We start from the raw sequence: 19,640 nt of genomic DNA, 5'->3' as shown, positions 1-19,640 counted from the left end.
GTTGTTTGTTTGCCATAGGCCCAGGGAAGAATATGATGTGGGGAAAATCTAATCTGAATTCAGGATAGAATCTTGTATGAGAGAGAAATTTGTTACCCTTTCAGTTGAAATTTTCTGACTCCCAAGAGGTGTTCATAGGTTAGTTAATAACTTCTTGTCGAGGCCCACAAAAGACATTGTATTTTTAACAATGTGTTCATCCAAAAGAGAGATCCTGAACTTCACGAATACACCTACTGCAACTTCTGGTTATCTTTCATCACTTGTCTGAGTTTAAACAGATTATGGTTTGTGCTCTAAGGAAAGACTCCTTCCTGACACCTGAGGCTTTCCCATTTTTACCAGCTGGGCCCATTGCTAAAATGCTTTCCAGTGGGCTTGCTTTTGCCTGGCCAGCACCTGGGCTGCCCCAGCTTGTAATTAGCCTGCCTTTGCTTCATAAACTTCCCAGGGTGGTTCTTCTTCTAAAAGCTTGTATGAAATGCTGTTTACTGTTTCTTTAGAGTTTAAAAATTAATCCTTTTGTGTTCTTTGCAACTCATTTGCTTTTTTCTTTTCTTTAAATTACTATTAACACCTGTTGATTCTTTTTTTTTCTGATTGGCCTGTCACTGCATTCCTGCTCCCCCTCCCTCTAGCTGGGTTTGTCAAGTCGCCCATGTCAGAAACTAAGCTCACTGGGGACGCCTTTGAGCTGTACTGTGATGTGGTCGGGAGCCCCACGCCAGAGATCCAGTGGTGGTACGCAGAAGTCAACCGAGCAGAGTCTTTCAGACAGCTGTGGGACGGTGCACGGAAGCGCCGTGTCACCGTAAACACCGCCTACGGGTCAAACGGCGTGAGTGTGCTGAGAATAACCCGGCTCACCTTGGAGGACTCTGGGACTTACGAGTGCAGGGCCAGCAACGACCCCAAGAGGAATGACTTGAGGCAAAACCCCTCCATAACATGGATTCGAGCCCAGGCCACCATAAGCGTCCTTCAGAGTGAGTTCAGCACCCTACAGTAGTAGTACTGTAGTCATTAGAGGTGGCCCAATGATCCTTCCCTTCTGCTTCCTTTCCCTCTTCCCCAGTATTATCACTCACCCCACCCCTTGTCTTCGTTTTTTTCAGACCCATAATCCTACTAATTGTAGTGTATGAAAACATCTGTGGCAACCTTTTTTCCCCTTTACTGTCCTTTCTACCTCCCGTATTCCCCACCCCTTCTCTGTGTCTTTCTCCTCAGGAACAAAGAACTTGGGGAAATTGTGACTGTCCAAAATCATCTGCATTGGGAAGAGGTGGGGAGGAGGGAGTACTGGGGAGACTGAAAAACAAACAAAAAAACCCCACATAAAACTCACAAAACCAGGCAGTCAAACCAGCATAGTGTTGAATTGTTTCTTTTCTTCCCCTTTAATTTTATAGTAGGTTTCCTGCTATCCTTTTGCTGATTTCTTCTCTGGTGTCTTTCTATTTTTGTTTCTCTCTACAATCTAACTACTTTTTATTTCTTCTATTCATTTGTTTGAAGCTCTCTGGATAGCTGCCTTCCCCTCTATAGTTTTCAATTTATGTCTGCCCAGCCTTTTCCCTCACTGTGACTTGGTGTCATTTTGTTCTGTGATGGGAATGTCGCTATTGGTGCGGTGTCGGTGGTATGTTTTGGTTGTTGGATGGCATGTAAGTTTGGATATTTCCGTAGTTCCAGTTCTTTTTCTTTTCTAAAACAGTGGCATGCACTTCTTTGATAACAGCCTTCCACTATAGCAGTATGCTCCTCACTGGTCCTGCCCATCCAGTCCCCTGTTCTCTTAAAAGCAGCAGCCTAAGATTTCCTCCATATGTCTTGCTATGGAGTCAGGTGACTCTAAGCTGCAAGGTATTTAATTAAAACCCCATCACGCTGTTTTGAAATCACAGATGCATCTGATCCCTATTCACAAACATGTTGACTTTGATGACTGATTGTTGGCACTGTGCTCCTCATCTCAGAGGCTGGCTACCCAGAAATAGTTTGGAAGACAATCACACTAGCCTTTAATTGTGTCTTGAAAAAGAAAAGGAAACTAGAATCCAACCCTGTTCCTCTGAGTGATGAGGGTAAGCTGAGCTGCTGCCTCAGAATCATCCCCTGCATCTGTTGTAGCAAGTACAAGTAAGACATTAGACACAGGAGCTTTTGGGGCCATCTCTGTTTCTGAAAAGTGTCTTGCTACTTGTGTGGTGGGAAGGAGAGGAAGGGAGAAGCTACTACAGAGCCAGTACTCTCAACCAGGAAGACTTCTAGCTCTATATCTGACCTGATTATAATTGAGAGAACATGTTCTATTTAATGAAAAGATCCTCTGTGTTTTTTTCACCTTCTCTTCAAGGATTCAGTAGTAAGAGACCTATAACCAGTTCTGGCTTAAAGAACTGATTGATTTAGAGAGAGTAAAAATAAAATAGCAAGTTAGTCATCCTTTATAGTGATTAAGAAGATGCCTATGAAGAAAAGAGGCCTTGAGGAGAGAGAGGAGAGGCAACTGCAGTTGGCACTGTTGAATCAGAGAAACTGCTTCTGGAAAGGGGAAAAGAAAACCTTGTCTATGTGAAAATGGGGAACATTAACCCAATAATATTTTTTATTTAACATTTTTTCCCTTGCATGCCTCCTTCTCCTGCCCCCTTGCTCCTTTCCTTAAAACAGTAGAATTACCCAAATGGCCACAAAGATCTGCAGAAGTTTATAGGCATGGACTGGCATTTGCTATTTATATTGCCAGGAGCCTGACTCTAATAGACTCCCAGTTAAAAGGTTATGCCTTGGGGATAGAAGAAGAGGACTGCCAGTCTCGAGAGTACATAGCATTCCCCCAGTTTACTTGCAAGTAAGCTTCCTAAGTTTAGGGGTGTCTGCGCGAGGTTGAATGAAACCCTGGCTAGTTTGGTATTTCCTCAGACTTCCCTATCAGTCATTTAACTCTAGTTAACTGTTTTTAGAGAGCCAGACTGCTGCTGGTGCTTCTCCTCCTCCTCCTTTTTTATTTTTTTAAAGCACCCGGATTCCACTCTAATCAGATTGTTTTATGATCCCCAAGGACATTTGCCTCCTGTGGAAGGTTGAAGTCTTCTGCCTAAGAATGACCTCCTGGTAGTACTTTCCCCTAAAGCTCCTTGAGTAATGTAAGGCTGGAAGAGAAATGTGCCCAGTTTTTGAGATATCTCTCTGGCCACTGCATGTTCTACATATGAATGATGGCTAAGGTAAGGATCTCCTACTGCTTCTAAATAGGAATTTGTGGCAGGTAAAAAAATTTGTTATAAATGTTCATTTCTCTTGGACTTTTTGTAGGCATTGCTTGGTCACAGAAATAAAAGCCCCACCTCCATCCTGGTACAGAATGCAGATGTGGCTTTGTGCCCAAAGAGGATGGTCTAGCACTGGTTTCCATATACAGCAGTCATGGGAGACAGGTTACCCCACCTCACTACCTTTCTAATGTGCAGAATCATATTTAAACCTATTTACATTATTCACTTGCTCCCAGCTGATTCTCTCCTGGATCTTTAACACTTAGGGGAAAAGTGCTTTCCTTTGTCTTCTAAGAATTCTTGGCAGAAAGTCTACCAGGTTGCTTTTATCAACTTCTTAATAACCCTGAGCTGTAATGGTCATTTGCATCACCACAGGTAAGAGTAGCATTTACTTTGGCTTCCTTGTATTTAAACATCTGGAAGCTCTTGGCCTCATTCTCAGAGTTTGCCCTTTCTCAGTGTAGTCTGAGAGGAAGAACCAGAAGGAGAGCCCCAAATGGGATTGAAAATGATAATAAAAATTAGGCAAAAACCTAAAAGTGTGTTTTGAGTTTTAATGTTACCTTTATATTTTTTAATTTCTGTGGAGTATTGGTTATCTCTCTTTTGTTTTTGCTTGGTTTTGATTTTTCTTGGAGTTATGATGCTTTTTGTTGATGATGTGTGTGCGCCTTCCATTGCAGGGTTTGTAACCGTTCTGCTCGACTTAAGACCCAGGGATTTGGCTACTGTCGGTGTGTTTTGGAAACCATGGGACACCACTGCGCTAACATGTTTACATGCATCTGCTTCTGTGTTAGTGGCTGCTATGCCTCCATTATCTGTACATAGAGACCCTGTTTGATGTTACCAATAAGGACCAGTGCTGACTGGAAGATAACCACTATCCTTTTGCCAGAGTTGGAAAATAGTGAGAACCAATTTAATTGAGCAAACTTAAGGATTTGCTTTATTTATCACATTTTTTTTGACGACCTGACCTATACAGTCAGAAATGTTACATTATAAGGTGTCCTTGGGCATTACAATGTTCAAGTGTCCCATGACCTCTTTATTCCCTTCCTCTCCCCACATAATGAGCACAGCTTAGTTCCAGTGGAGGGAGAGAGTTCTGTCCTCTAGAGTTAACCTCAGCATTACATTGCATAAAGTGGTGTCAGGGAGCTGCTACAAAGTTGTAGACAGGATGTAGCCAGGTACAGGGATATGGAAAGTCAGTCAAGGATTTCTGAAAAAGAATTGGGAAAAAAATAAAAAAGCAAATACCTAATTGTGGAATGGGAAAAGATGGCTAATTTAGACTTACCCTGAAAATGATTGACCAAAAATAGAAAAAGAACTAAGCCTGGGAAAAGAGTAAAGATAAATAACAACATCATCTTGACTTTAATACAGTGATGGAATTCCAAGTGCTTTAAGGATGAACCTTCCAGGAATGATATAGTGTGCCTCAAAAATTTTCTGGTCATTGTCCTATAACATTTGACTTAGGTTATTTTTGTAGATGTTAAAACTAGTGATCCCTGGTTATTTTAGCCCAGGATAGAACCAGAGGATAAAGTATATAACTTGCTTTGGGTGGAAGGTATGTAGGGTGTTTCGGGTTGCGGGGCAGGGATAGAGAATTGAGCCAGATGTGTTTTAATAGGCCGGGCTTTGCCACTAACAGTAATAATGGCCTTGCACAGTCATTTTACCTTTCTAGCTCTTAAAGAGTGGGATTCAGTGAACTCTAAGGGCCTTTCTTCTAAAATTCCAGGAGCCCATAATACCAACATATACTGTATTCTAGTTACAATTATATTATCTCAGAATGGGATGTGTTTTAAAAGTACAGTTCTGAAAATAATTTTGTTTTAGGAATAAAATAAATATGGGCTGGAGAGAACTAATGGTTCCTTAAGAAGTTTCCCTCAGCAAAATTTGGAAAATGCTTTTAGGATCTACACTGCCTCCCCCCCCCCCCCCCCCCCCCGCCCCCCGGCCCATAATTAATGACCATGGCTGGTTTGCCATGGGCTTATCAGATTTACATGTAGGACAACCCATGTATGTATTACCTAGTTACTGCTATTCTGTTCAAGGTCCTAGTGACTCCATAGGGAGTTTATTAGTTATATAAATGATACTGTCTTTATCTTTAGAATTGTAAGGTGGAGACTGGGTTTCTATTTGAAGGGGAATTAATTGGTGGTTCTTATGTCATAAAATGGTGGTATTCAAAAGTGTAAATGGGTTGTTGCCAGTACAAGCACCCGTAATACTCCCATTCTTTTCACATCTAGGCCAACTGGTCTTCAGGCTGTTGTCTGCGCTAGTGGTCATTTGCTTATAATCATTGTTTTTCCTTTCTTGACTTCCTCCAAAGTTGGTAAAGTGAAATTCCTTATGTGGTCCTGTCTACCCTCCCTCTTTTTCTAGTCTCCCCATCCTACCCCGTCCAACTTTCAGGCCAGGGTCGCAGAAAATGGAAGGCTATGGCTCCCTATCATTGTGCACTCTTATTACAGAGCCAGATATTGTCACCAGTGGAGAAGTCATTATTCGAGACAGCCCTGCTCTCCCTGTCACCCTGCAGTGTAACCTCACCTCCAGCTCTCACATCCTTACATACAGCTACTGGACAAAGAATGGGGTGGAACTGACTGCCACTCGTAAGAATGCCAGCAACACGGAATACAGGTGAGAGGGGCTAGCGGCTTCTGAGAAGATGGGAAGGAGTGTGGCTGAGCTTACTTGATACTCATAATCTGTAATTATGCTATGTGAGAGAGACATGAGATATATATGGTCCTCCTCTGGAGAGTCTAATCCAATATAACTGAGGTGAGGCTCAGCAATCTCTAAGAGATTTTCAAATGATTCTATTGAGCCATAGATGATCCTGTCATTATGATAACAGATTGAAGGCATAGGGAGTGGTTTTACTCAGGGTCACAATGTTAGTCAATAGGAAAGTCACTATTAGAATGCAGGTCTCTTGACTTAATCCTGTAGTTTGAGGAATCAAATTGAAATCTGCTTTAGGACTCTTAGAGCAAGGCCACCCTAAGTGATCTTTCCACTGGGTAGATGATTTCCTAGTGAATTACCTTTTAGGAGTTTTTAACATAACCATAACCTGATCAGGACCAGTGGATACAGGGCTGTTTAGTGATCTGGAATAAGGATGGTAGCCTGGAAATAATCCTTTGATGAAAGGGAGATATTTGCTAATTGATGTTATCTGGCACCCAAAGATTTGGTGCTTTTTTGGAATATCTAGTAACACATGGCACCTCACCTTTCAGAATAGTTTGTTCCTGGTTAAAAGCTAATCTGGAAAAGAATCAACTAATCCTGCTGGCAGCATGATACAGTGCAAAGAAAGAGTACACTGCAGTGAGAACAGGAGAACCTGTGTATCCAGTAGTAGCAAGGCCATTCTGCAGTATTTTGCAGAATTGAGATCTTTTCATACCCCTTATTTAGTTGATCCACATTAATCATGGATCCTCCTCCTTTTTGGGGGTAATGAAACTAAGATTCAATAACTGTTGCTTGCTTTCAAGGCCAAATACTATATCTAAAAATTTTATTTTTGATTTTTACAATACCAAACATCCAGTCATGTTTCTCTTGGGTCTTGTGCTATGTCACCCAAAAAGCTTTAAATTGTAACGTCATAAAGTTTGAGCTTGACTTTATAAATGCATTTTCTCTTTTTTTTCTCAGCGTATTTAAAGCTCTCCAGAAGTGTTCTGCATTGTCAGCGTTTTTTTTTTGGAATCTGTGTTCTCCCACATTTTGTGGAATAACAACTGATGAGTCCCTTGGGCCACCCAATAAGTCAGCTCTGGAGCCAGTCTCAGATCTTGCTTCTGCTTAGTCCAGTGGTTCTCAACCTTCCTAATGCCGCGACCCTTTAATACAATTCCTCATGTTGTGGTGACCCCCAACCATAAAATTATTTTTGTTGCTACTTCATAACTGTAATGTTGCTACTGTTATGAATCGTAATGTAAATATCTGATATGCAGGATGGTCTTAGGCGACAAGGGTCGTTCGACCCCCAAAGGGGTCGCGACCCACAGGTTGAGAACCGCTGACTTAGTCAGTAGTGGACATTTTCCATTTGCCTCATTTGCTTCTCAGTAGCTAGTCATAGGGAATGTTGTGGGAAGATTTCCGCCCATAGGCATGACCTTATCTTCCCAAATCTTCTCAAGGAATTTAGAATAGTCTAAGCCCTGGAGATGGAGCTTCTGCTCCTCCTCCAAGTTCTGGGACATTTGCTCCAAGCAGGTTACTCCTGTCTGTTTTCCTGTTGGAAGAATATTGATTTAAGAAGAGGCACTTGTGTCAAATTGGGAAGGCTCTTGACTGCTCCTCTGAGACTATTATGTTACCATAGATATGCTGAGATAGTCGGGGGATGGGCAGTGTCTTTCCTCATCCATGGTCTCTTAACTCTTGTTTTTGGAATCAACAATAAGAGGATAAATGCATTGGGCTAGTCAGTGGTTGAGGTGAGGAGTTTTTCTGACATTTACTAGTGCAGTAGAGATGTGACCATCACAAGTATCATATTTTAGCCACTGAGCAAAAGAGCAGGAGCTATAGAATGTTTATTTTCTGGCCTGAAGGCTGTTGTTTCTCTGCTTTCTGTAATTACACACCAGCATTTCTGTACATGTTTAGGGGGGTGATGTATAGGCCAGACTGGACTGAGCTGGTGTGAAGCTGGTCCACAGTGGCAAGAAAGCTTATTTGAGATGATCCCGTGGAATTCAAGGAAGTGCTGTTCTGGCCATTATACATACTTCCTACAGTCCTTTCTGTCACTCTGCTTAATTTGTTTTTTGGGTTTTTTTTTTTTTTTTTTTTTCACTCTGCTTAATTTGGTTTGGATCTGTGCACAGCTGTTCATTCATTTGAGTTTGTGTTCAGTCATTCATTTGTTCATTCCTTTACTATATCCATGTACCATGCTACGTGCTGGGTATAGAATTATGCATCAACTAAACAGTGCCTAGCCACATAGAACTTGGTTTGTTGGGAAAATGGACAATGATCAATCACATAAATATACAGGGTGGGGCAGAAGTAGGTTTACACTTGTGAATATACAAAACACAGAATTTATTCTATATTATTATTTATAAATTACTAGAGGCCCTGTGCACGAAATTTGTGCAAGGGGCTCGGCCCTCGCAGCCTTGGCCGACCCTCACAGGCCCTCCCAGCCCTGGCTTCATCTGGAAGGTCATCTGGCTGTTTGGTCTAATTAACATATTAGCTCTTTATTATATAGGATTATATTATTTTCCATGCAAACAACTCTAAACCTGCTTTTGCCCCACTTTCTATAATTATGCATTGTGATAAGTTCAGTGTAGTTTGAGAGAGAGGATGTCAGGAAGGGGGGATGTCACTTAGGTTGAGGGTGAGAGGTGGGCCAAGATAATGGAAAAGGAGCTTAGGTGGCTAAGAGTGATGGGAAGAGCATGCTATATAAAGAATGTCAAAGTTTTGAGATAGGAACAAGTTTGGCACATTAAAAAAACAAAAGAGACCAGCAGGGCTGGAAAGTGGCTGAGATGAGGCTAGGGAGGTGGGCAAGGTGCCAGATCATGCAGGGCCCTGGAGTTTTAGCTGCAGCTAAAAGCCTTAAAAGTTTAGCTACATCTCTGGCAGATGCTTTGATGGCAGATTTTTTGTTTGTTTGTTTTTGTTTATTTTGTTACTATCTCTGGGTCCTGTTAGTGAGTAGACTTATTGAAAGGCATGCTGCTAAAATCAGGGTAGGAAGTACAGGACTACTAAAACAAGGTCTCTAGGGAAGCACAGAAACAAGTTTGCATTTTTTCCTGTTCTTATTTATTTGACTGGAACTACGAGGTGAGCAAGAAGTCCATCGCCTATATCTGAATATAGATTATAATACTTTGTACAGCCTTTTATTTTGATTGTTTTGTGGTTTATTTGCGCCATTAGACTGGAACACCTTAAGGTTTGGGAACATGTGTCATTTCATCTTTGTATTTCTGGCACCCAGTAAGGAGTAACCCAGAGGGAGGTTTTTCCTTTTAGGTAGGAGGAGGTAAGTTGCATTCAGGGGCACAATTTGGAAAGCAGAGTCCCTGGTTGCCCCCCTAGATTCTCTTTTTGTATATTTTGACTATTCCCAGCTTCCTTACTTGATTTTTCTTCCTATCTCTGCAGGATCAGTAAGCCGAGAGCTGAAGATTCAGGCGAATACCACTGTGTATATCACTTTCACAGTGCTCCTAAAGCAAATGCCACCATTGAAGTGAAAGGTACAACCCAACAGAGGCTGTGGTGTGAGCCTCTCACTCTTCTTCTGAAATACTATTTTGGTCTGGACCCCCAGACTTCAAGCTTTTCTTGTTTCCATTATGGGAGGCAATATAACGTTATTAGGACTTAGGAGCTCAGCTACCCAGGTTTAAATCCATACCCCATCATCTACTAGCTGTGGGACTGTGATAAATTATTAATTTATGTACATTTGTTTGTAAAACCTGCCTCATGGGTTTGTTAGGTGGATTAAATAAGTTTACATAGTAGGTTGAACCATATGAAATTACTGTTTTTTATATTTTAAAAATGCTTGAATGTTGACAGCTGTGTGGTTCAGCCTTATGTAAAGCTCTTAGAGCAGTGCCTTCTGAGTATTATTATATAGGTCTCTTAAATGGGCCAGCAGAATTTGTCAAAGTACAGTGTTCTGGGTAAACATTAACTATTTATGGATAATTCATTAGAATTTTCCTATTAACTCTGGGTGCATAGCATCTTAAAGATGAGGCTGCAGCTGAAAGATCCAAGAAAGACCAATAAAATTGTATGAGTTGGAACTACTTAAGTACATCATTAATCCCAGCTTTCCTGTGTTATTTCAAAGAAGCAACTGAGATCCAGAAAAGAAACCACTGCTCTGTGCCATACAGTGAGTTGGTGGTCAAGCTAGCATAGAACCTTAGGTTTTGACTCCCAGTCCTTTGTTTTTCCATTTTATGAAATGACCATAGGGAGGCGGGGTTACTGTTTGAAGTCAGACTGAAGAGATGAGGGTGGTTGTTGTTGTTTTTTTAATTTAAATTTTACTTAGGAAGACATCTTGTTCTTTAAATCCATAGGGTATGGTCTTTAGAAGCTAGAGGGATACATTTAGGAAATAGGAAGGGCCTACTATATGTAGGTATTCAGGTGTTCCTTAAATATTTAGAAGACTAAAAATTCAGATTCAAGAAAGGCTTAGACACATTTACAGTTTCTATTATATGTTGTTATTAAATGAAAGTAATGCCTTGGTGACACAGCCCTGACTTGTGAGTGCATGGACAGCCAGTACCTTTTCTGGCTGCCAGGTTGAATTCTAAATGCCTGAAGGGGTTGAGTCACAGTTGCATGGTTTCAGTCTACACAGGCCAGAGAACCTGGATTTGATTAATTCAGTGGCTTTTCTTGGAGAGATCTGGGTTTACCTTTGTTTTTAAAGAATGCCACATTTGTTCAACATGAGGATGAAGGTATGAGAAAGCATTTTCTCAGCCAGCCAAGGGCCTTTCCCCACTTGGGTGAGCTGAGCTCTGTGGGGAGACTCCTCTGTAAGACCTGAGGACCTGCAACATTCCAGGCTGAGCCTTTGGCACAAAGTCCAAGTGCAGAGGGAACAGGTTGAGTGAGAGAAGGAAAGTGGTGTGTCTAGTTAATAGTCCTCTCCAAGTCTAAAGGATAATTACATACAATTACAAGTCCTGATGAACTGTAATCTTAGCGATTTGATGTTAATGATTTCTAAGCAGCACTTTTAGGAGTGGAAACAAAGGTTGTTTTTCCATTGGTTTGGCTGCTCGAGGTGGGATTCGGTGGCCCAGAGGCACCTTTCCTCTCATTCTGTTGAGCAGATATGAAGTGATCTGGAGGTCAGGGAAGAGGAGGCTACAGGCAAGAGTGTTTCCAGAGGAAGGGACAGCTTAGACGGTATCTTGCCATAGTGAAGGTGCAGACTGTGCACTGTTGCATTTTTACTGTACAATAGCCCTGTGAGGAGGATTGGGCAGGTGGTGATAATCCTGGTTTTAAAGAAGTAGACCTAAAGAAAATTCTTTCTATAGAATCCTAAAACATATTTTGTGACTAGCTTGGACAGATATGTTAGTCTCTTAAGAAAATTCATAAAGAATTCTAGGCTTTCTCTCTTCCCTCTCTTCTCGAATACCTGAACAGAAAACAGTGAAACACTTAACGTCAGTCAGGTAATGGATAGTTTAGTATGGTAAAGACTGAACATTTGGCTTTTTCTGTGTAAGTTTTTAAAGGTTTGCCTCAGGCCCCGGATCATATTCTAGGCTAGCTCCTGAATGTGGTGGGGTAGAAAACTGCCTTGCATTTAGAGTGGGGTGAGAGGGGTGGTGTGTTATTCCCAAAGCATTTTGATATAAACTCATTTTATTTCTTCAGTGCCTATAAGGTGGAGTAAGAGACGGTTTTCTTTTTATAACTATAATGATTTGAAAAATCTGCTGAGTAATAGAGAGGTAAGAGGTATCTGTACTTGAGAACAGAAATTCCAGGGGATTCAGGGAACGTAAGTGACCTCTGCTGACAGGAGTCTCTGAAAATCTTCATTTATAATTCAGACTATACATATATATTTCTTTAGCACCTGTTCTGCACACAGCCCTTTTCTTCCCCATCTGGCTTTAATCTTCACAACTCAGGTAAATGCTGTTATTATCTCCACTTTCCAGGTGAGAAATTGAGGCTGGAAGGAATTAAATGACTTGTACAGAGTGACAGAGTTAAGCAGTGGAGCCAGGGTCCTCACCTAGGTGCTCTAGTGCCAGAGCCTGTTCCCCTAAACACTAAACCATGTGGCCATGTTCAGCACATAACAATTTAAAGGACTCAGACTGAGTAAGAAGAAATGGGCTCTAATCCTGGCCCTGCCATTAAACTTAGTGACCCTGACCAGTCACTCTTCTTCCTCGGCTGCCCAGTGTATGATGAAGTAGGTTGAGATAGAGGGTCTTTAAGGTTCGGTAAGTCTCCTATGGTCTGTGATTTCCTTTTATGGATACAGATGAGGAAATCGTTGGGTTATTGGAGGAAATGATTTCTAAGCTTCTTTTCCTAGTGGTTGTGATTTTTAGCTTCTTAGCTTTGAGAATCTTACCGTAGGGCCTCCACAATCCTGCTCACACATCTCTCTGTCTTATTGAACATTCCCCCCTGATCTCAGACACTGATCTCAAATACTGGTGCCAAGACCAGTGTTAAAGCAGTGGTTCTCACACTTGATTTGATGTGTTTAACTGAGAGGCGCCAATATAATCAGGTCAGAGAGGTCAGAAAAGGAACAAACGGCACCAGAGCGTTACCAGAGAGTTACATTTTACGACACCAGGGCAATCAGGAAGGTCAGTAGGGGGAGATGTAACAATCAACTTTTATGGGAGACAGCTGCAGCAGGGAGGTTACGGGAGATGGCCGCAGCCCGGGAGTAAACTGAAAAACAAGCAACTTGATAAGAAACTAGACAGGCATTAATTCACAACGGCGCCAAAATTCCCAGAAGAATGACCCCCTTGCTCCCCCCGTTTGCTTCCCCCGTTTGCTAGAGGGGTATATAACCTGTGCTTAAACTCTTAGTCAGGGCTGACAGCCGCTGCTCTGCTGCGTTCAGAGTAAGCTGGTAAGCCCCAACATGTTGGTAACTAAATAAACCCTTTGCCTTTTGCATGAGAAGCGTCTCTTGGTTCTTTGTGGTTCTCACACTTGATTTGATGTGTTTAACTATGGCCTGAGCATCAGGCTTATTAAGAGCACTCCGGGTGGTTATAGTGTATATCCAAGGTTAGAATCACTTCAGTGCTTCCTAGTCAGTGATTTCATCTGCAGAAAAGGGAAAAGCCTCATCTATAGGAGGCAGCACAAGTCCCAGACTGCTCTAGTTTTCATAACCAATGATGAACCTACTCTGTAGAGAAGCCTTATTGAGCCAAAAGCTGACATCCTTCTTGCTTCCATCTTGATCAGTCTCATATTGCTTGTTGGGCTTAGCCTTTGGTTAGCAGTAAATTTTAACACTCCCTCTGCCTTCAGCCAAGTCTCTAACTTGCCTACAGCGACGATGAGGTATATCTGGAATTTTATATTTTGCAAAAAGGAAGCAAAGAAATCGTTTATACAGTATCATTATATTTACTTAGACATAACCCACTCATTGAAAACACCTTTGAGGATGGAGTTCCTTTGAATATTAGTTGTGAAGTTAAGAATTTACTTTGAAAAGTGAACACCAAATAAGCAGTCCATGTAAGAGGCCACATACCTTTCTCAGCTCTGTTATGGTTATGTTTAACTTTACTTATCATCAGCTTCAGCTGAACATATCTCTGTTGTGTAAGTTGACACTTTCTACAGCCACCAGCCTGGCAATGAAGCCAAATGCTTTGCTGAAGTGTAGGCAGGTCAGGCAGCAGAAGGTACTGAGGAATGTGCATTTGTCCTCCACCCAGGTCATAAAATTGGTTAAGGCATTGCTGGGCAACTAAAAGTCTTTTGGATTCCTTGCGTTGCCATTTGTTAGGATACTGGAAGAATATTCATTAACCTGATTAGAGAAGGTGGATAGCAAGGTGAGAGATTGAGTTTACTCCTAGTAAGTCTGTGATCTCTTTTAAGAGTCTCTTTGTGACTTCCTTACCACTTCTGCCCCCACTCTTGTAATCCGTCTCTGCTTCCTTGAGAGGGTACAGGGAAGTAAAGAGTATCTGCTTTGTCAGACTCCTCAGATCTATCTTCAGACCAACAGGACCTGATTAAGCTGTTCATTATTGAATGGCAAGCCCGTATGAGGTGAGGCACCTTAATCAGTATCAGTAAGCCATTAATGACTATAATTTGTCAGTGTCTGACCTGATTAAACCTTATTGGAGTCACAGAAGTCCTGTTCATATCAGCAAACAGGGAGAGAACACAGTAATCAGCATCTCTTTGATTTCTTAGAATTCAGAGTGTCTGAGTCTAGGCCTAGCCTTTCCTTGCTCCAAATAACAGCTCAATTTAAATGTTTACTTTTGATCCTGAACTCCAAACATGTGCTAGATTGCTATAGAAATGTAATTTCATCCTCACAAGACCTCTATGAAGTATGTGGGTATTATTCTCATTTTACAAAAGTGAAAACTGAAACTCAAAATGATTTTAAATGACCCGTCTTAGGTTACTCATTGGGTGAGTAAGAGAGTCTCCATAGGGCCCAAATGGGGTAATGTCTGTTTGATTGGGTGGCTATGGTTGTTTTCTATTGCTTAAAGCATCAAACACTTGTTACCTCATAGTTTCTGTGGGTCAGGAATTAGGGCACAGATTGGTGGCGTAGTTCTGGCTCAGGGTCTATCAAGCTATTGGCTGGGTCTGCAGTCATCTGAAAACTTGACTGGGGCTGGAGGATCTGTTTCCCAGGTGGCTGTCTTATGTGGCTATTGGCAGAAGGCCTTAGTTTCTCACTACCTGGGCCTCCCTACAGGCTGTTTGAGCATTTGAGCATCGTTCCAGAGTGTGTGATCCCAGAGAGAGAGCAAGGAGAAAACTTTGTTTTCTTTTGAACTAATACCTAAAGTTGTATACCTTTACTTCTGCTTTATTTAAGTCACTAAGTCCAGCCCACACTCCAAGGGAGGGAAATTAGGCTTCACCTCTTGAAGGGAAGAATATCGGAGGATTTGTGGACACTTTAAAAACCACCACAGGTGGATTCTGAGCCCCAAGGGGGCCCCCTCTCTGACTACTGCTGACATGTGCTGAGAGCCTGGGTATTTCTTGCTCTGTGGTTCTGCTGTCCTGCTCAGCTGGTAGGGCAGGAACAGGCTTTCTGATTGAGCAGCTACTGTAAAGGATAGAGAGAAGTGAAAAAAACTTTTCTTTGACCCAAAGGCTAAAGTAATAGTTATCATCACTTCCTATAAGGATATAGTAATGTGGGTTGGTTTAATTTTTCGTTCTGCTGAGTACACAGGTAATATTTTCACCATCCCAAGAGTGACTAATGAGGGCATTAGACTTTTGAGTACGTTAAGTAGAGGGGCTATTCCTAAGCTTCACTCTGTATTATTTGCTAAATTGTGGAGAAAGCAGCAATACATCTAACCATTGGAAACACTTCTTATAGGCTTATACTGTGTAAACATGGCCAACAAAGTGTGGTGGGAGTTAGCTAAGTTCCTAGTGGTCTCCTAAACACCAAGGAAGGAGTAAAGACCATCTCCACCCCTCTCTTAACGTCTTCACCTTCAAGTCTCTGTCTTTTCAGAATAGCAACCTTTTAGAGGCTATGGAGCCTTAAACCAATTCAACTTTTAGCCTTTTAGGTGTTTCGGATGTATAATCTTGGAGATGAGTACCCATGGCAAAAGTTGATGGTACTGAACTCACAGTACTTTTGGAATTAGTCAGATAACTGGGCCAGATTGGGTATTCTTCATGGGGCAAAGGAGAATGAAAGAGGAAAAATACATTACATGTAAGCTGATTTCTGAAATTTGTATCTCCACCTAGATGATTACCCTGAGCTCCAGACTTGATACTTAATTGTCTACTTGACTGCTTCACTTGAATGTTAAATAAATATTTTAAATTTAACGTGTCCTAAAATTTGAATGCCTGGTTTTTACTACCATCAATTACTGCATCCCCAAATAAAACAAAATAAAAATAAGCAAACAACCCACCCTAATTCTTCTGCAATCTTCCTCATCTCAGTAACTGAAAACTCAGTTCTTTCAATTACAAGCCAGAAATCATGGGGTCATTCTTGACCCCTTTTTCTCTCACATCCCACATCCAGTCCATTAACAAATATATTAACTTAAACTATAAAATATATACAGAATCTCCTCCCTACTACTACTACTGCCCTTATCCAAACCACCCTTTCTCTTGCCTGGATTACTGTAATAGCACCTGATTAGTCTTGTTTCCACTGTTGTTTCTCTACAACTGTCATCCGCATAATAGCAAGTGGTAGCCTGTTAAGACATACAGATCATTCCATACCTACACTTACTATTCACCAGCTGATTCAGAGTAAATGCCAAAGTCATTTCACTGGCCTACAAGTCCTATCTGATCTGGGCTCCATTCTTTCTGATTTCCTCTTCTGCCATCTTCCCCTTGCTTACTGTGTTTTAAAAAAAACAACTCCCCATGCTACTCTTTATACATAATAACCACATTTCTGCCTCAAGGCTTTTGCTTTTCCCTCTACTTGGAGTGTTTTCCCCACAGATACGAGTGGCCTACACCCTTATTTTCTTCATGACTGTGCTAAAATTTACCTCATTAGAAAGGCTTTCTCCCCACATCTCTCTGTCATATCTGGCATGTAGTGGGCCAACTAGAGGCAAAATGTGGTAGCTCTTCTGCTTGTTGTGTCGCCCAGTTCTCCCATGATGGTATTTTAGTTCATGTGTGGCCATGGAGCTTACTCCTTCAAGTGCTTAAGATGGTCTTTAATATCTATTGATTGAAGAAATTTTCTTTGAGGAAGGGTGACCACTGAGAAGTGACCCAGTACTGTGGGAGAATTTGGCATGGTGGGAATAAGATCGAGCCAGCCTGACCCACTCGCTTCTGTAATGAGGAATTTTGCCTGGAAAAACAAAAAGACATTTCCTTTGTAACATCATATTTAGAAAACACCTCACACTGAGTAGTATTGAGAAGATCTATTTGGCAAGCAGTGGTTATAGAGAGCTTGGGGCCTTGCTCAGTCCATTCCTGTCCTGGTGCTTCTGAGGCTGACCTGCGAAGCACAATCTGAGAGTAGCAGACTTTGGATTATTTTTAAGCCAAGAAAGCCAAGCCAGTCAGAGGGGAAACATGGGATCAGCCCATGATACACGGTAATAACAATTCCACAGGCTTTTAGTCTCAAATGAATGTTTTGTTGACATTTATCTATCCAAGGACACTGAATGTAGGCAGGGGCTAGAATTGTATTCGTTTGATAATGGGTATAGAACTGAAGCACAAAGTAATTAAAGAACCAGCAAAACTGGAATTTGGACCAGGCCTATTGATTCTCTTTCCCATCTTGGCCTAACTTTGAATTTATTGCTTTCAGATTACTATAACTGGTAAGGTATGGTGGAAAATATAGTTAAGCTCAAAGAAGGCTAGATTCAAAGAAGTAGCCTTCATCTCAGGCTTCTTGGATCCTTGAAACTTATCTAATTTTAAAATCACAGGTGCTGTTTCTTTCTTCCTAAGTGATCCCTAAAAGCAGAGAAGACTAACAGCCCCTAGCATGCCTAGAAATTCCTTAAGATTGGGTTCATTGAGATTACTACAAATCAGATGCATAAGTCAGATTCTTAAGCTGTTAAAAAGTCTCTTGGGACACTGGTTGAATTTCCTGTTCCTTCCCTTCTTCCTCTTGTGAAGACTAATTTGCTGGATTTCTTCTTTCCTGGCAGAGCCTTGGCCATTAACATTCATCAGATAACTTCTCCAGGAATTCATTGTTTTTACATACCTTGAAGTAGGACTTGATTTTAGGTGTTTGATCTCAGAGATTCCTCATTTCCTTAAGGGTATATATGACATTGGACCTAAACTACAATTGTTAGTGAGGTTTTTTAAGAAAAACCATGACTGGTAGAGGAGATGATAATAGCTTCTGTTTTCATTTTCTTTAAAGGATGGCTTACTTTAGGGCAGTTAAGCCTGTGCTCTCTTTGAGTAGGTTTACTTCACATTCTGTAATCCTAACCTGGTGTGTGCTTGAGCTGCTTTGGTGGATGGGAGATAGGGGATGGGGTTGGTTCCATTGCTCTAGTCTCACCTGAAATGCATGTTAGCAAAGCTGAATTTGAGAATGAGCCTAAAGACTGACTATATTAGAAGCAAGGCTCTGAGCCATTAGGTGGGGCCTTTGTATCCCATTCAGAGCTGGCTCCCATGGTAACTGTTCAACACTCTCACAGCTGCTCCTGATATCACTGGCCATAAACGGAGCGAGAACAAGAACGAAGGGCAGGATGCCATGATGTACTGCAAGTCAGTTGGCTACCCCCACCCAGAGTGGGTCTGGCGCAGGAAGGAGAACGGTCTGTTCATGGTGAGTAGGTGGCAGCCTGGGTCTCTGGTTACTAGATTTTCTCCTGGGGAGGCCCAGACATCTGGGCCAGTTGCTACAACTGCCATATTGGCATGGCTTCGGTCACCCTTTCTAGAGTCATGAATGGTCACAACATGAATCTGGAGGTCAGTGACAGTTTCTGTCCAGCAGGGAAACCCTATGGACGATTTGTTATTAACGCTGTCTGTCTGGTAAGGGATTAGACTGCTTGCCTTGAAGATTGGACATTGAAAGAGCTAACCCCAGTCTTAAGCTTTTACTATTCTAGTCTGTTTATCCTAAAGAAAATTATGGTTTTTAAGTGGTCTTAATGTTTTTGGGGAAGACAAGGCAGAGAACAAAATGTTAGTATACTATTCCTGAAACACAGGATTAGGAATTAGGCAACCTGATGTGGCCCAAGGGCAGCCTTAGACATTGGAAAACTGACAGTATTTGTTCCAGGAAAAGGTTAAAAAAATATATTTTCTAATCCCTGGCACGATTCTTTTTAAAAAAATCCTCACTTGAAGACATACTTTTTTATTGATTTTTTTTTTTAAGAGACAGAAAGAAACATTGATCAGTTGCCTCCTATACATGCCCCTACCAGGAATTGAACCCACAAACCTAGGTATGTGCCCTGACCAGGAATCAAACCCACAACCTTTCTGTGCATGGGACGACACTCCAACCAACTGAGCCAGGCCCGTGGCATGATTCTTTTTTTTTTTCTTTTTCAAAGAATGTATCTTAGATTTATTAGGAGAAAGAGACCCTGAGGGTAATAATTTTCCATTCCCTTTCCAGGCCTTTTGGCAAAAGAAAAGCTGATAATCTAGATGAATTTTTTCTATTTCTCTTTTTTTTAAAATTAAATCTTTATTGTTGAAAGTATTGCATATGCCCTCTTCTCCCCGGCCCCCCCCCCCCATTGACTCCTTCTAGCCTGCCCCCACTACCCACTCCAGGCCTTCACCACCCTATTGTCTGTGTCCATGGGTTATGCATATATGTATACAAGTTCTTTGGTTGAACCCTTCCCACCCACTCACCCATCCTCACCTTCCCTCTGAGATTCAGCATTCTGTTCCATGCTTCCACATCTCTGGATCTATTGTAATCAGTTTATTTTGTTGATTAGATTCAACATATGAGTGAGATAATGTGATATTTGTCTTTCCCTGATTGGCTTATTTTGCTTAGCATAATACTCTCCATGC

General features: G+C 41.5%; 1 protein-coding gene across 5 annotated transcripts in view; it reads left to right on the top strand.

Moving 5' to 3' along the window:
- NPTN (neuroplastin) overlaps positions 1-19,640 on the top strand; it is a 77,995-nt gene that overhangs the window by 44,670 nt on the left and 13,685 nt on the right. For 4 of the 5 annotated variants that reach the window (XR_002828987.1, XR_002828989.1, XR_002828988.1 and 1 more), the window contains exons 2-5: positions 639-986; positions 5,795-5,966; positions 9,489-9,583; positions 18,284-18,417. Coding sequence is in view for 2 of the 5 variants with exons in the window: in XM_006087839.3 (XP_006087901.1) it covers positions 639-986; positions 5,795-5,966; positions 9,489-9,583; positions 18,284-18,417 (749 nt within the window). In the remaining 3 variants the exon portion in view is untranslated. The remainder of the gene's footprint in view (positions 1-638; positions 987-5,794; positions 5,967-9,488; positions 9,584-18,283; positions 18,418-19,640) is intronic. The other variant, XM_006087842.3, reaches the window with a different exon arrangement.

Source organism: Myotis lucifugus, unplaced genomic scaffold (genome assembly GCF_000147115.1).
Source record: "Myotis lucifugus unplaced genomic scaffold, Myoluc2.0 scaffold_41, whole genome shotgun sequence".
Classification (NCBI taxonomy): Eukaryota; Metazoa; Chordata; class Mammalia; order Chiroptera; family Vespertilionidae; genus Myotis; species Myotis lucifugus.
Note: the sequence above shows the minus strand (reverse complement) of the source record. Positions and strands in the feature narration are given on the sequence as shown.